The sequence below is a fragment of the Glycine soja genome, chromosome 6 (assembly GCF_004193775.1).
Source record: "Glycine soja cultivar W05 chromosome 6, ASM419377v2, whole genome shotgun sequence".
NCBI lineage: Eukaryota > Viridiplantae > Streptophyta > Magnoliopsida > Fabales > Fabaceae > Glycine > Glycine soja.
In genome coordinates this window covers 7,649,765-7,665,542 of record NC_041007.1, presented here as the reverse complement: position 1 = coordinate 7,665,542, position 15,778 = coordinate 7,649,765, and the positions used below count along the sequence as shown (strand labels likewise).

The window sequence follows — 15,778 nt, the reverse complement described above, 5'->3', positions numbered from 1 at the left end:
CATGACTATAGAACAAAAAATATGGTTTGTATTTTGCTGAATATATGAATGGTTTTATTTCAAATATTAAACTTTATTTTTTTAATTATATATATATATATATATATATGAATTTTAAAGTAGAATATGATAATTTTTTATAAAATTTTAGTATAAAATTTATAAATTATATTTTTTTAATATATATATATAGCAATTTACACTGTTTAACTAACTATTTCACCTATGACCTATTAACCTAGAGGGAGGCATTCTTCAGTTTGAGTATGATATTATTTATTTTGTACTTATTTTATTTTATTTAACATAATTAAATTGAATGTTTATTGGCTAAAATCTATTATATATATAAAAAATTATCCATAAAAATTGAACATGATACCAACTAAATTAGATTCTTTTTACAACTTACACACCCTAGTCACTGAACTATATTATCTTGGTTCTATGTTTGAAAAAAAATTCTCAAATAATCTATTGTAGTATGCGTATAAATCATCTTTTAAAAAAATCATATAAATCATCAAGAAACTAATATAATTTAACGTTATTTGTTGTATGCTTTTAGCAAGTGTTAAGATGTCATTAATGCTTTCATCCAAGCATAACATAAACTTGCAATTCAGGGTGGGGAAAAAACAACAGTTCGTGCAGATACAGTTTTGATCATTTACCCTTGTAAACTGGCCAAACATCATAGCAAAAGTTATTTACATATATATCAAACTGCAGATTATGACCAGGTAAGAGTTATTTACAAAAATGAAATAGGATGATTTAAACCAAACAACCATTAGTCTGTGTATGATAACGATTTTTTAAGTTATGCTGCTGTCTTGAGGCCAATGTCATTGTTGCCGCCAATGTCACTAAGTGGCCTTCAGGATAAATAGTTCAGAAATTAAAAGTGCATACAGCTGCAGTGGTGTCTCTGATTGAGGAGTTACAAGAGAAGATAAAACCACATACATTATAAGCTTCTTAGAAGCCTAAAAGACAGCATGAGATGCTGGAAACAAGAGAGAGGATGTGAGAAAGAAACCAAAAATAACTTTCATTTCAAGTTGTCTATCATGCAGAGGTTTTCAGCAGATGAAATCGCTCTGTTAGACAGAAAATGCTGCAGATTCAGCAAAAGGAATGAAAAATGCAGGTACTATGATGTTCCATTTTTAAGAGCCAAGGGCAGGTGCTCTGGAGCGGTTATGATTTTATTTGAAAGCTTAAAAGTCATGCTGACAAAATTGTATTTGCAAAAAAAAATAAAAAAATCAAAACTTATAGTTGTATGGTAAAACCTATCTCAGTCAAAATACAAATTGGGTGGTTCTACCTGTTTTTACTCAGAACAGAATTAAAAATTACCTGGTTAATTACTTGGTGCAGTAACACCCAATAAATATTGGGGTTACCGCCAATATTGAGCCCAACGATGGATAGTCTCAACCATCTGAGGGAATAATGCACTCACACTCTCATTGATAAGATCCTGGAAGAAATGTATACTGGCTTCATCATCCAAGTCCAACCGAAACTTTTCCTGAAGCTGCACAGCCACAATGCCTTGGTATAAGAACAAATGAACAGTTTTCACCTATTTATTGAAACACAAGGGAGCTTACCTTAAGAATCCCCTTTTCAGGATCAGAAGCTATATCAGGAATATTGGAACCCGCCATTAAGTAAAATAGATTTAAAATTAGGTTACTGGATTTGCGAAGAATGTTGTATGCTTCACAACAATAGGACTTGAACCTTGTATAATATTGGCTGCATAGGGACAAAGAAATCAACCACTATTTCACAATTTAAGCTACAGATCGCACAACCACTCTTGAATCTAAAGTGAATCATCCAATGAGAACTGTACCTTTCAGCTCCACCCATAGCCTCAACCATTTCCTTGCAAAGCTTCATTGGTGGTGGAAATGGCTTAGGATCTCGCCCAAGAATAAAACCAAAATCAACATGGAAAAGACCTCCGTCATTTCTAAGGAGGAGATTGTCTAAGTGCCTGCCAAAGAAAAAAAAAACACACTCTAAATATGGACAAAATATAAATTCAATGAACAATTTAACATTTCTACAGTCTACGTGTGTGCTTGGGAGCATTTGAAAAATTGGTTTCGAATGAAATTGTTTTTGCAAAATTGACTTTGGTTAAAATTGGTTTTGAGTGAAGTGCTTTATGTTTAGATGTTTTTATTCTAAAAACAAGTAGTAAAATTTAATATAATATTTTTTATCAAAAGCAAAAAATATCTATAGGATTTTAACATGAAACCAAACATGTGAATATTTATCTAAAATCACATTAGTTTGTATTTCAACATAATTTTGGATAATCCAACGTGTGAACTATAATGTTTGGTTCCATGTGAGTTATATGCAGTATAAATTCAAAAATTCAAGACAGTTAAGTTAGACAAATGTTAGCAACACTTAATAACCAAATATTAAGATTAAGTTTCGTTTAGAAATTGGTTGAGAGCCTAGTTCATTTATTTTCAACCTCCTTTCTTCCCCCTTTTAGCCTTCATCTTCTTTAATTGATGGAATGAGTGGGGAGTTGTTCAATAGAAACCTAGATTGTCAATAGCACACTATATGGCAGATCAGCAAGTGGCCACTGTATAAGCAATGTAGCATCGTGGTTTAAAACCCTCTGCCTCCTATGTGTAATCCAGTCTCCTGATCTGTGTTTTCCAGCTCTGTGTTTTCTGGCCAGCATGTGGCAGTTTCTGGTGAACCCAGTCTCTATTGTTTATTAGATATAAAATGACATGTTACAAATAAAATCAACAATCACCTGTCTCCGATACCAAGTATATATGTTATAACAGAGTAGCCAGCACAGCTTTTTATAAATGTTTCAAGGCAGGTGGCTGTAATTCCAAAAGGTCCATGGTCATCAGGATGAAACTTTTGCAAATAGCTTATGATGCTACGATTCTCGGATAAAATCTAGACATGAAAAAATTATATGTAAGTCTTTTTTTTTGTGAAAATATTATATATTAGTCTACCAATTGCAAGATTGTGTATCCTACAATACAACCAAGATGATAGTTTACTAAATGTCAAAAAATAAAGAGCTAAATATACAATTTATATATGCAATTAATAAATTTCAATAGCAAATATCAAAGGAACCACATAAAGCAATTAGCAACCTGACAGGCATTTGAATTCCTATTGTGAACAATTTTGAAAAACACTATCTGAAGAAATAAAATAGAAAAATCTTTCACAAAAATATTAGCAACTAAACATATAAACTTAGACAAAAATTGTGCTTATACATAAGTCAAGTGTGCATGCTAAAACACAGCAACAAAATTCCAGATATTTTAAATATTTTCTACTGTCATGATGCTTAAATATTTTAATCATTTTTAACTCCTTCAACTGATAACACCAAATTATTCACAATGTGTTAGCAGATACGAAAGTAAAGACAAAACAAGATTCATAAAACTCAGACCAAAGCATTAGATTAACAAAGGTAAGTATTTTATAACTTTGTGTTGAAAAAATCACGATGGGTCATAATTAAACTCTCACTATACATCAATTTAGAATAAACCTTCAGTCACAAAAAGAAACATTGACTACATGCTAATACAAGAAACAGCTTTTAAAAAAAAGTATATCAGCATACTTGTGCCAATGAGCGGGATGGAATAAATTCCAACATGCCTTCATCTTGTCCAGTTGCTAGCACCTTGTATGGTGTTAGGTGTAGATCAAGATTTTCTAACTTAAGCAATCGATCCATTAGTGATACCATTTGAACAACCTACATAAGACCAACATTTATGTAATTGAACTCATGTCTTCTAAATATCCATCAGGAGTGTGTGTGTGTGAGCACATGGACAGGCATGTGTTTTTCGGTGCATCAATGCACATGTGTACAGGTATTCATTTGCATGCATAACAGGGTGACAGAAGAAGGATTGGTTGGAATACCAACTGGTCCTGCCGAATATCGTCGCCCTTTTTAAATATGATTTTACAAGTTCCACCATTTGCTGCTCTAAAAGTAAGGCGCAAAGGATGCAATGCACTTTTAAATATTGATGACTCTGAAGGTACAATTCCAGTAATGAGGACACCTGGTGCCAAAGGTGATCGTATTGGCTACAAGTGAAACATAGCAACAATAAGCATACAGTTGAAGAACCTTCTAAGAATTTGCTAGATATAATTGTTGGAAATAAATAGTTTCTTCAAGATGCATCATTAATTAAAGTAAAAGAGTAAACAAAAAGAACAATAAACTACAATACAGCTTCATGTGAGATTGATACCTCATCAAAATAGGTAAGTTCACTAAGAAGACCAGAAAGTAGTTGTCTAAGCTTTTCAATCTTCTTCTGTGTATTACCACGAACATTACTTACTTCTCTAGTGATTGAACACAACTGAGCAGTCAATTCTGTCTGGCGTACCAAGCTCTGCCACTGTTTAAACCCATCTTCCTCTCCATTAACACCAGCTGCCATCTGAATGAATTCCAGAATGAATTAATCCAACTAGCTCTCTAGTTTCTATCACGTTAAATTTATTAATGAACTTAATATGTTGGAATACTTTTGTCAGTTAGATTCCTTTATCAAAATTTTGTTGCATGATGTAGGATATAAAAAATTATGCCACACAAATGAAATCATTATGCATAATTACATATGCCAGCTTACACCTGCAATTTTTTTGTTCAAGAATAAAATTATTACATTGTCTACTAATTATAGATCTAGTAGGCTTCTTCAAGGTGTACATTATGGAAACATAAATTATTAAAGAAATCTACTTACTCCTAGAGGGAGGCAAATTTCAAATATGGTGAAATATGGAAAGATTTTCTAATGTAGGAGTACAGTTACCAATGATGCAGAAATGGATTAGGTATTAGGCTAAATAATGAAAAAAAAATGTATAGCATCTTGAAAAACTTTTCAAATGCAGAGAACTAAGACAAGAGACAAAAGTATTTATCACAACAATAAGCATCACAGAAGCAGAACTTACTGAGCAAATGCTCAGGTATTAAGAAATCTGAGTTCAAACCTTCATCATATTCTCCTCCAGAATCTCGTAAGTGCAGTAAAATCGTTTGGCATATGCAGGATCATAAAGTTCAACAGCCACATACCAGCGAAGAAAGCTTGCCAATTCAATATTGCGTAAAGCTGTCAAAATTTAGGTTTCTTTCAGAAAAGAGCCAAATATAACTAGAATCAGCACCTGAAATAGCTCTTCAACTCTCATGCACATACCACACTGGATAAGGAAATGAGAAAGGCGAGATTTGGCAGAACGCTCAAACCGAAGAGCCTGAACCAATTGAAGCAAATAACACTGAAGCTCTTCATCATCAGCTCTTTCAAGAACACTAACTGCATAAGCACGGACCTGGAATAAAGCAGTTGAGAAACGGCCTTGAAAGATGTATAAATTTCTACTATTGAGTGAAAAATAATAATTGCAATATTAAGTGATACATGTGCAATGGCATCTTTGCTCCTACATTTGCCTTTCTTCGGTGTTCAACTCATGGCTGTATCAGGGGAATCACACTTTCTGATATATAGCGATTGGGGTGATTTACTATATTCATTTGCTCTCTGTTAAATCCAGTTCTGTCTGTTGTGGAGGATATACTATTCTCTCCCCTAGTCCCTAGTTGTAATTTTCCACTTTTCTATCAGATAATTCTTTTTACTATTTCTTTTTCAAACTAACAAGTAATATGTAGGAAAACTAAAAAGAAACTTTCTTACTTCTTACCAATATGTCTGTTGATAGTTAAGTGTATTACTTATGTGATTAATGTGTCAAGGGCATTAAATATATGATTAATGCGTAGAGTGTTCTCTGCACTATATTGCACTACATTGTACTGCAAACCTAATTAATATAAACACAAAGACCTACACCCATATTGGGTAGAATTTCCACACAAAACTCTGCAAAATTACCTCTTCACTTTCAAAAACAGGCGACAAAAGTTCCAGTGCATCACAAACATCAATCATTTCCCACTTGCCCATCAATTCTAATGCTTGTTTGGCTTCCTGTAGAAAAACAGCATTGGACAAAGATAATTTCTACCAGTGTTTTTTTAGCAATAAGAATTCAAGAAAAAAAATATAGAGATAAGATAATTATTCAAGAAACAAAAAATCAAATATCAATTAAAAAAACTAAAGTAAAGTTTTTTCCCCATGTCCCACTAGTGGGGTTTGGCTACATGAAAGAAATGACGCTGTTGTGTTACAGCAAAAGCCACTACAGAGGTCATTTAGACCTAATTCCTTTTTAATGGTTTCACTTAGGACCACTCTTACATTTAAGTACCAGTCCTATAGCATACCTGAAATCATATATAATATCTACTACTAGTTTCCAAGATAATAAAGGCCAACCTGAACATCACTCCATTCAACACAACGCAGGAACTTTGTAAGAGCCCTCTTTTCAGACATCAAAGAGAAGCGGAATTTCCACAAGAGCTGCCTCTCATCTCCACTCAAAGTCCTTGTTGGTGGATATTTTAGTATTCTCTGAATGGACCTTGACATAAAGGAGCAAATAAAACAGTTGAAGTGTTAAGCAATCATTTATATCTTAAAAAAGATAAAGAAGCACAATATTATTATTATAGAGGGAAGAAAACATTGTTCATAACAGAACTAAAGAGAAAACTAACTAGGAAAAAGAAAAAAAAAAGTTTTATGTTAAAAGAGCTACTAGTAACACTTGATAAAATTTTCCAGTCTTTGCAGCTAAGATAAACAACAATGCAATCCCAAAATTTTCTTCAACTGATATTTTGATGGTTTATTTGCTTTCAATTATCTCAAAGAAAATGGTCTAAATCCCTTCAAAAAGTAAGGACAACGTGGTCCTAAAGTAAATACATTACTTCAATTATTTCACATTAATAAATTTTCCTTTTTAAAATCATTTAGTTTAGAACCACCTGCCATTAAAATGTGGCAATCTAAGAAGTATGGCCATTGACACTGACATTGTTACACTTTGAAGTGTACCCGTGTAGTTTGAAGTGTTGCATTAACTCTGATATGAACATATCCCCTTTCTTAAAGTGTACATTCTTCATAGGTGGAACTGAAACTTCATTAGCATGTTAATTGTGTTCACTTCTCCTTGATTATATATGTCAGTGAGCAAATTAACCATTTCAAGTACTGAAGAGGTAAATCATTCCTACTAATCAGATCATAGATATAACAAGGAAATTATATTTGGACACAAAAGCTTAAGCTTACTTTCTCTCATTTGAGCTTGGCTTCAGATCTCTGTCTATGACACCTCGGGTCAAACTCCTGGCCAGCTTTAACTGTTTGTGCTCAGAGGGATTTATCTTTCCCACTTCAGGATCCCAGACAACAACAATATCATTGGTGGAGGCTATAGGTGATGGAAACAAGAAATTTGCACCTGATTCCTACATTTTCTAACAAATATGAGTTAATGCACATGTAGGATCTGTATCAGTATTTATTATATTATTGAAGAAGAAAAAATCTGCATCAATAACTTCAGGGGTTGCTTCGTAAAGGTAAACTGGCAACTTCACACCAGTATGCAGGGTAAGATACCTCAATAACTTAGATGGTATATGCATGAAATGTTAATAGTCTTAGTCAGAAATGTAGGATGCTTGTGAACCCAAGAGGCCAAGATTACATTCTAGGAATCCCATGTACATTTGAATTTACTTTAAATTGTTAAACTTAATATGATCATCCTAAATACAAAAGCATTTGATGCAGGAATATATCACATACTAGGAGGGGGAAACCAGTACATCATTTTAACATTTTGCACAATTTTTTTGTTATTTGACTGAATATCCCCACAGGCATTGTTGAAACTAATCCTTTGGGCAATGTCACAACTAGGAGGCAAGAATACCTGAAAAACAACTCGATGCTCAAAACTACAGAAGTCTACAACAAGGTACATATGAGAACTTCCATTTTTCAAGCTTTCACGCTCCTTGATTCTCTCCATAGTTTTAAATGTGAGGCGATCCAGCCAGTCCACCCGTTGAATTTGACCTCGTTCATACTTATTCACAAGCTTTTCTAATCGTTCCAATTCCCCACGTTCATGCCTAGGGACCTAATGAGGACAATTCAAAGTATGCTTATTAGGACTGAAAGATTTCATAAAATTAAAAAAAAAAAATGAAAAATGGCACCTAAGTTCACTTAAAATTTTCATTACCTTTCCAGGTGTACTAGTAGGGAATGTTCCATCTGCCTCTTTTCCTGCCCAAAGCCTAAGCTTTTGCTTCCCAGTTTTCAGCTGCTTTTTGTTGTTGAAGAGAAGAATTGTGGCTCCTCCAATTAATCCTTCACCATGCGAAAGATCCCAAACCTATTTACAGAACAATATTACCAAAATATAAAAACTCACACTTCACAAATTTTTAAGTAAAATTTGTAGAAGACTAGAAGCTAATAAAATTCACACATAATTTTATTTTATGCAAGGCAAAACATAACCAGATTGTGATTCTTGCTACAATTCATAGAAATGAGTTTTGTGATATCACTACTTGAAGAATGCATAAATAAGCTTGTAAGTTAAAGTTGCAACTTACAGTGAAGGTGAGTTGTGACTGAGCAGTTAAGTCTCGATATTTAGTTGTCAAAGTGATGAGCTCGTTCCAACAATATGATGGTCCTAAGGACTCTAACCTTCACCAGATGATTTTAAAATATTAAAATCCATAAATACAATAAAATTTCAGTGTAATATTATTATCACATTGCTGATTGATTAACAAATATGAGGTATCAACATAAAACATCCCGAAAATTAATTAAAAAAACCCACACAATAGTATCCAAATCTTCATTTTTAATACAAAGGCCAATAAGAGTATACTTACTCAATGTGTATTTTTACTTCCAATTAGTAAGCTGTTAGACTACCTACTGTGGTTAGTAGTTACATTGTTAGAGTAGGACAGCTGTGTGACAGCTGTAATCAACTAACTCAGGTTATCTGACAGTGAGGATCAACTATATAAACTGAAATGTAATCAGTTTTCAGGGGTTGAATAATATTTCATCTTCACAATTTATCTTCTTCTCTGAATTTTTTTATGGTATCAGAGCCTATCCTAGATCCATAAAACGGGTCACCCACCATATGATTCACGCACCAAGCCCAAAAGTGTTGGATGTGAGGGGGAGTAATGGGAAAAACTCAAGTCTCACATCGGTTAAAGATAGTGTCAAGATAGAGTATGTAAGTTGGGGGAGCAACCCTCACCCTATGAGTTAACTTTTGGGGTTGAGTTAAGCATAAACCCACATCTTAAGAAGGCCTAAGAAGGTAAAAGCACATGGAGATGAAAATAAAATAGTTATAAAAGAGGTAAATCAGCAAAAGAAATCTCAACCCATAATAATTATTTTTTCAGTACATCAGTTGAAACTAGTAAGGTAACATTGTATACTAAAAAGTCGAGTCATGTGAGAAGTATATATACTGCAAATTAATAGCTCAATTAAGTTAAAAATATAATAACCTTGTTCTCATAGGAAGGCCAAACGGTGCACCATCAATGTACAATGCACACTCCACAAACAACTCTGTCGTTCTATTATCTGTGGGGGCATTATTTTCTGTAAGCAAATTGTAGTAATATGAAATTATCGATTGCACAATCATCAAGTTTAATTGATAGAGATTTTGTATTGCATGAGAACTAAAAGATTGGTCAATTCAATCATGAAATGAGAATTCTAGAAAAAGAGTGGGGAAACAAACCTAAATCAGGTGATTTGGGAAGGGGCAAATTGCCTTCAAGGCGCTCAACGCGGAAGGTTACAGGAACACTGATATCGCAGGACAAGAAGAAGCGAAACTCGTTACCGGTCATTGGAACTTGTTTGTGATGAATTAAGGTTCGTTGAATTGATGATCGTCTTGGTCTCTCTGCGTGGTGCTATTCTCTGTGCTCACACCTGACACAACACCCTTCTTCTTCCGCTTATTTATATGTTTCTTCTCTCGTCCAATTAGTAGCATTTATATTTAATGTACTTAAATTGAATGCTTTATTTTGAAGCCCGGATGAAAACTGACTACCCAAAAATATAAAATTTGGATATAATATCATTCCAAAACAATTTTTTAAAGATAATAAATACATTTAAGTTTAAATATCTCTTAGAATAAATAATGAGTTTATCAATGTTTTGAAATCAATCTTTATATATTCAATGGTTGGAGAAGGATAAAAAAAATAAAGGAGAAGAAAAAAATCACAAATTTAAACCTTTCAACTGATATTTTTAATAAAATTAACATTAATATTTATCTGTAAAAAAATCTTTATATATTTAAATAAAATGGTTGAAATAAAATTATATTAGATGGGAAAAAATTAACCAAACAATCCCGAAAAATACTTCAATATTTGACTCATGATGGTAATGATAAGATTATTCTTTTTTGTAGTTCACGAATTATTATGTCTTTGAAATAGATGTTCAAATTGTGGTGGATGGTATAAACAAAAATGCAGCAGAAAAGTCAGAATTTCATTTTTTTTAAATGTAAATAAGTCATTTCTAGTATTTCAAACTCTAGTGAGTTTTGTAAGACAACAAACCAATCATATAACTCATCATAACCAGAGTTTCAAGATTATATATTGGCACTCAAGTCTTTAATCAAGTTCCTTCATGCATTTCTTCAACCATTATGAATGAAATGTCTTAAGTGTCTTTGATTCAAAAAAAAAAAAAAAAAGACTAGCGGAACAATTCAACAAATTTGTCCTTAACAACGTGTTGGATTGGCATTAAGTTGAGCAAGTCAATGGATTTTTTTGGTGAATTGCACTAAGAAGAGGAATTAAAAGCCTCTAGGGAAACAAATTTGAGTTATATAAGATCTTACAGCTTCAAGAACAAAGTTAGAGACGAAATCAAAAATATGAAAATTAAAATCTTTTTCTATAACATGTTTTGCCATACCATCCGCTACTTGGTTGGTTTATTAAAAAAAATATGATTTCAAGTAATATCTCCTTCGTTACTATGAATTAAGTGTCTAATGAGTGTATAGCATGAATGCAGCATACAGCACATCCACATATAAATGAATCACATAACCCAACTTGTTTTAACAAGTTAAATAAATCATTGTGTCAAGTTCAATTTAATTTTCTCACCCTTATAAAACAATTGATATTTTTTTTTATACAAAATTATTGACATATTATAAACCTAACATGTTTTCATTCTATTTTTATCTTATGAAGTGTTGCTAAGTTTCTAGTTTTTTTTTTTATAAAAATAAATATGTTAATGGTAGATAACTCATTGACCTAAAAACTGCTACTTAATTAGGGGCATTTATAGGTTAAAATCTATTATGTACAATCGGTTCTATATTAAATTTAAAAAAATTAAATAATAGTTATTTTTCATAAAATCTAAAATTAAAACTTTAATTTTTAAATATATCTAAATAAAATTTTACATATGATGAAAATGGACTTATCCTATCTAAACTAAGAATTTGAATTAAATAATTTAAATTAATTTAGATAAACAAAACAAAAGTAAAAAAATCAAAACAACGTAAATTTCACTCATTTTAAATTCTCTAAAATTTTAAAATTCCTCGTCTAAATACAACCTTGTTTATTTACAATACTATGGCCATTCAGCAGAAAATATTTTTCCGAGCGAGGGATCAACTCAAATACTGAGCTTTGACACAACTTATTCTGACCTCACCACTTGAGTAGACTGGCCGTTTTCTGGCCTTCATCTGAAACCTTATGGAATGCTAAAATTTAACAGTATAAGAACCAAGAAAATCGAACCAAACGTACTTAAATCGATTCATTTGTCTGTACACTGATATCTTCTTTCTTCAACAAAACCTCCGCAAGACATATTGTTCTAGTACTGGTCTTCTTCTGGGTATAAACATGATCAAAATGGTAAGAAACAAATGTATCTGATCAGCGTCTGTTGTTCTCTTTTTCGTCTAGTGATCTTTTGTGCCGTAGTGGATTCCTTGTTTCAAAAACTTCAGGTTCATCTGACTTATTACCAGCAGCAGCATTCCTGTCCCAAAATGGAACGCCACTACTATTGGATGATGCTTCCCTTCGAACAGCCCTTGGCATTTTCAAGGGTGCATCTGGGTCCACGAAATTACCCTCTGCCCTTGGGGCTGAGGCAGCGTTTTCAGGTCTGGATTTGGACCTTTTATGTCTTGGTTTATTCACAGCTACACTTGTTTCATTCGTGTTGTTATTATTTTCTTTCCTGAAGTTGAACTTTTCTTTCCTGAAGCTGAACTTGAGGTTGTGGATGGGGATGGGGACTTCAGAATTCTCTGCCTGCGAAGAAGGTGGCGGATTTGGAACAATAATTACGGTGGCTGTTTTCTTTTTGGGATTATCGTTCTTGGCATTTGATTTGACCTGCAATAAGAAATTGTAATGCTTAACAGGACACGACAGATAAGAATGCAGAAGGATGGATGCGATATTATTGCCTTAACTAGCAATTATTAATACCATTTAAATAAAGAATTAGTGACCCAGCTAATGCAGAATGTATATTTTTTGTATATTATAGTTTTTGGTTGAGATTAAGAAAATAAAACCAAGAAAAAAAATCGGTGATAACCAGTTTTAATAGTGATTTCTATAATACATTAGCTGGACTCCTTAAATGATACTACAAAATTATAAAATAAACAAAAAAAAAACATTTTAGTAATAAGGAAGTAAGGAACACGTAATAAAAAAGAGGATTAGCGGATAACCATTACAATTTCAAATAAATAAAGTGTGAAAATAGTACTTCCAGTTCCAATCTTAACATTTTAAGGACAACATGAAAAAAAAAAGATTATTTAAATTAAATGAATTGCTAATGGAAACTTGTTTTTAAGAGAAATATTAGCAGCATACTATTTTGAACAATCATTTATTATCAAAATTTATTGAATCATAAAAATTTATGATCTTACCTTTTATTTAATTAGTTTCTTTCTTAAATTCATAGTTTTCAATTTGTCGGAAAGAGTAAACTAACACTTGTTTTTTTTATTAATCAAGAAAACGTCTTTGACGTTTTAGAGGATGATGATTGACACGCACCTGTGTATTTCCTATGTCAGAGAGAGGTTTTCTGTGCCCTCGGCCACTGTTTGTCTCGTCAAGCCTATCAACCAGTGCTCCCTGAAGTAACCCTGCACCTTGAGTAACAAGAAGGCCTGTTTCTTCAATACTTGCAGATTGTGTTGGCTCCTGTGATTCACTTGATATTGATGCTCTGTTGACACACTTGGTTGCTAGGCAACCGCAAGAACTCCCACAACTATTGCCCATAGCTTTGCACTTGCATTTTGCTGTCTTGCACAATGAGGTTCTGCTACAAGAGCAGCAAATATCTGATGCAGTTTCCCCAGGGGTATCTACAAGTATATCTCCTGAATTTTCTTTGAAATCTTCTAAATTGTTGATGTTGGATTGATTATTTTCAATGTCTGAGCGTCTTGTTTTAGATTTCCTTTTCCAAACCTTTAACTTTCCTGATTCTTCCCACCCGTCATCTGTCAGATCATCTGACTCTGTCTCAGATATATCCATGTCCTCCAATAGATGGGTAGACCAGCGGTATTCCTGAAGTTAAAATAAGTTTGCAGTGAATTAAATAATAAGCTAGTTCCCATTAAATGCAGTGGCTAAAAATGCTACTAGTTATGAGATGGAAAATCCTTTGCAAGCGTTGTTGTAAGAGAGCTAGTGAGTGATGTGTATTGTGTGAGACCTACCGGCTTGCACAAGTAATACTTGTGGCCTCCAACATTCAAGTCAGAATATTCTGAATCTCCCACATATTCTGAGTATCTTTTCAAAGCATCACTCTGCCATACAGTACAATTGCACAAATGATACGGGGAAAATATTAAATAGTTGGAGAATCAAACAGTTTAATTAGGACAGGTACGTCAAACTTGAAAAGAAGGAAGATTGACGAGTTATTTACTTAAAGCTTTATCTGAATGATAGATAATATGCAGCTAAACACAAACCTGCAACTTCAACTTGTGACTAAGTTCAGCTTTTATCATGTCCAACTGTCGAAGTGAGTAGCTTAGCCCCACAAATTTTTCTTTTAGATCTCTTATTTCCATGTCCTTCTCTCTGCAAATCACTTACTTATTATCTCGTAATGAACACCTGTGATAAAGAAAATCCGGAGGAAAAAATCTCAATCATATTACGACATGGAAAATTTTGGATTACTTGTGATTTAACACCTAGTTTAACTTCGCAAGGTATATAATCATTGACCAAAACATATAATACCTGGACGAAGATACAATATTGAACAAATAATTCATCACATTCTTGGCATCAGCAAGGGACCGGACTTGGTTCTAACGCTCTTTACCACTGAAAACCCGTTTCTGCTCTTCTGCCTCTGACAACTGGGATAACATAGACACTAGAGTTGCAGAAGAAGTCGAAAGCATGTTTTGAAGGGCAAAAATCCTAGAATTTCTTGCACCAGGAGACATCGATGTGGGACAATCACTACATCAGCAACAATAAGTCAATGGATGAATAGATTCCATCTCTGCCTACGTTTTGGAAACCCTAGACTCGTGATTGAGCGCGAAACATCGTGATCAATGTAAAAAAAAAAAACACGAAGCGCCGAACTGGTGAAATTCTGAAGCTATCAAGCATATAGAGAGATTTCGCGTGTGAGCTGAAGAGTGTGAGAGGGAAGAGAAGGAGAAATCAACAGAAGAGGGGGGATTTTCAGCGTCCTCGTTGGAGAAGAAGGAATAGAATGGAAGGGAACGAAAGGGTTTACGTTTCGTTTTGGATGTCTATTTGAATGAGGAGGACGTGTTGGGTTTGCATTAAACGGAAATGGAGAAAACGGCGCTCGCTCGGGTCGAATTCAAATACGGAATGTAATCACGCGCGTGTCACGTGAACGGAAGCTAACGGTCTAGTAGTCTATGTCGGCTGAGTGAAATTTGTGAAGACAAAGAAAAGCCCCACCAAAATTCGGTAATAATGGATTGGTTTTTATCCAAAACCAACTTTTATCTTTGCTTAATTATATAATTTGTCATTATAATTAAAAGTTTCTCAATTATTAAAAAATTCAATAAAATCCTATAGTGGTTTAGAAATATTATAAGTGTACTATTTTTATCAGAAAATAATTTTTTATATTGATTGCATTGTATAAATAGTATTATTAATAGATATTTTTATATTGATTTTCATTATCATCAATATAAAAAAATGATTTTATATTTATTGTCAATAAAATTGATATAAAAATGTATATTTATATAACTTTTATCAATCAAACTAATCGTGCTAACAGAAAGGATACAATTATGATATTTTCAAATAATTAGAAGATTTGTTGAACTTTTTAATAACAAAAGGATTTAATTAAACTTTTAATTATAATTAAGAGATCAATTGTATAACTAACCCTTTTTTATACTTATAGTCTCTTAGGGTCCATTTGATTTACTAAAAAAATGATACTAAATAGTTGTGTTTTACAATTAATTTAAAAAAGATTTTGAAACAAGTCAAACATAACATATTAAACACACAAAGACAAGAGAAAAACTCATTTCCACGCTTACTCTCACTTTTCTCTTATTTTCTACCCATGTTTTCTTATAGTAACACGAATTAAATCATTGTGTT

At 32.8% G+C, this 15,778-nt stretch overlaps 2 protein-coding genes across 6 annotated transcripts; both read right to left on the bottom strand.

Moving 5' to 3' along the window:
* Nucleotides 1–696: 696 nt before the first annotated feature.
* LOC114415253 (phosphatidylinositol 3-kinase, nodule isoform) lies at nt 697–10,057 on the bottom strand. Of its 5 annotated transcripts, none has more exons than XM_028379851.1 (18): nt 9,820–10,054; nt 9,578–9,674; nt 8,642–8,738; nt 8,263–8,415; nt 7,948–8,157; nt 7,299–7,477; nt 6,432–6,579; nt 5,985–6,080; nt 5,283–5,418; nt 5,074–5,195; nt 4,314–4,508; nt 3,973–4,143; nt 3,662–3,799; nt 2,810–2,964; nt 1,871–2,014; nt 1,623–1,770; nt 1,366–1,546; nt 697–1,009 (listed from the first exon to the last, which is right to left on the bottom strand). In XM_028379851.1, the coding sequence occupies exons 1-17, from the start codon at nt 9,929–9,931 to the stop codon at nt 1,409–1,411; spliced, it is 2,439 nt and encodes an 812-aa protein (XP_028235652.1). In that variant the 5' UTR covers nt 9,932–10,054; the 3' UTR covers nt 697–1,009; nt 1,366–1,408. The 5 variants fall into 5 exon arrangements, 4 of the variants coding, with proteins under 4 accessions (XP_028235652.1, XP_028235653.1, XP_028235654.1 ...); XM_028379852.1 differs by having other exon boundaries at nt 697–878; XM_028379853.1 differs by having other exon boundaries at nt 9,578–9,656.
* Nucleotides 10,058–11,653: 1,596 nt separating this feature from the next.
* On the bottom strand, nt 11,654–14,942 carry LOC114415252 (kinesin-like protein KIN-4C). Its single transcript, XM_028379850.1, has 5 exons — nt 14,399–14,942; nt 14,122–14,269; nt 13,861–13,953; nt 13,184–13,708; nt 11,654–12,499 (listed from the first exon to the last, which is right to left on the bottom strand). Exons 2-5 carry the CDS (start codon nt 14,221–14,223, stop codon nt 12,032–12,034), a joined length of 1,188 nt encoding a protein of 395 aa, XP_028235651.1. The 5' UTR covers nt 14,224–14,269; nt 14,399–14,942; the 3' UTR covers nt 11,654–12,031.
* Nucleotides 14,943–15,778: the final 836 nt, after the last annotated feature.

What these genes read in the sequence shown, in the direction of transcription:
- LOC114415253 (XM_028379851.1), bottom strand. Translation starts at nt 9,931, where the DNA reads ATGACCGGTAACGAGTTTCGCTTCTTCTTGTCCTGCGATATCAGTGTT. An exon ending in TTGAATGGAGTGATGTTCAG is followed by an intron (nt 6,081 to 6,431) that starts GTTGGCCTTTAT and finishes GTTTTTCTACAG; the next exon opens with GAAGCCAAACAAGCATTAGA. An exon ending in TGGAGGAGAATATGATGAAG is followed by an intron (nt 4,509 to 5,073) that starts GTTTGAACTCAG and finishes GAATTCATTCAG; the next exon opens with ATGGCAGCTGGTGTTAATGG.
- LOC114415252 (XM_028379850.1), bottom strand. Translation starts at nt 14,223, where the DNA reads ATGGAAATAAGAGATCTAAAAGAAAAATTTGTGGGGCTAAGCTACTCA. An exon ending in AGTATTACTTGTGCAAGCCG is followed by an intron (nt 13,709 to 13,860) that starts GTAGGTCTCACA and finishes TTTTAACTTCAG; the next exon opens with GAATACCGCTGGTCTACCCA. An exon ending in CTGACATAGGAAATACACAG is followed by an intron (nt 12,500 to 13,183) that starts GTGCGTGTCAAT and finishes TTCTTATTGCAG; the next exon opens with GTCAAATCAAATGCCAAGAA.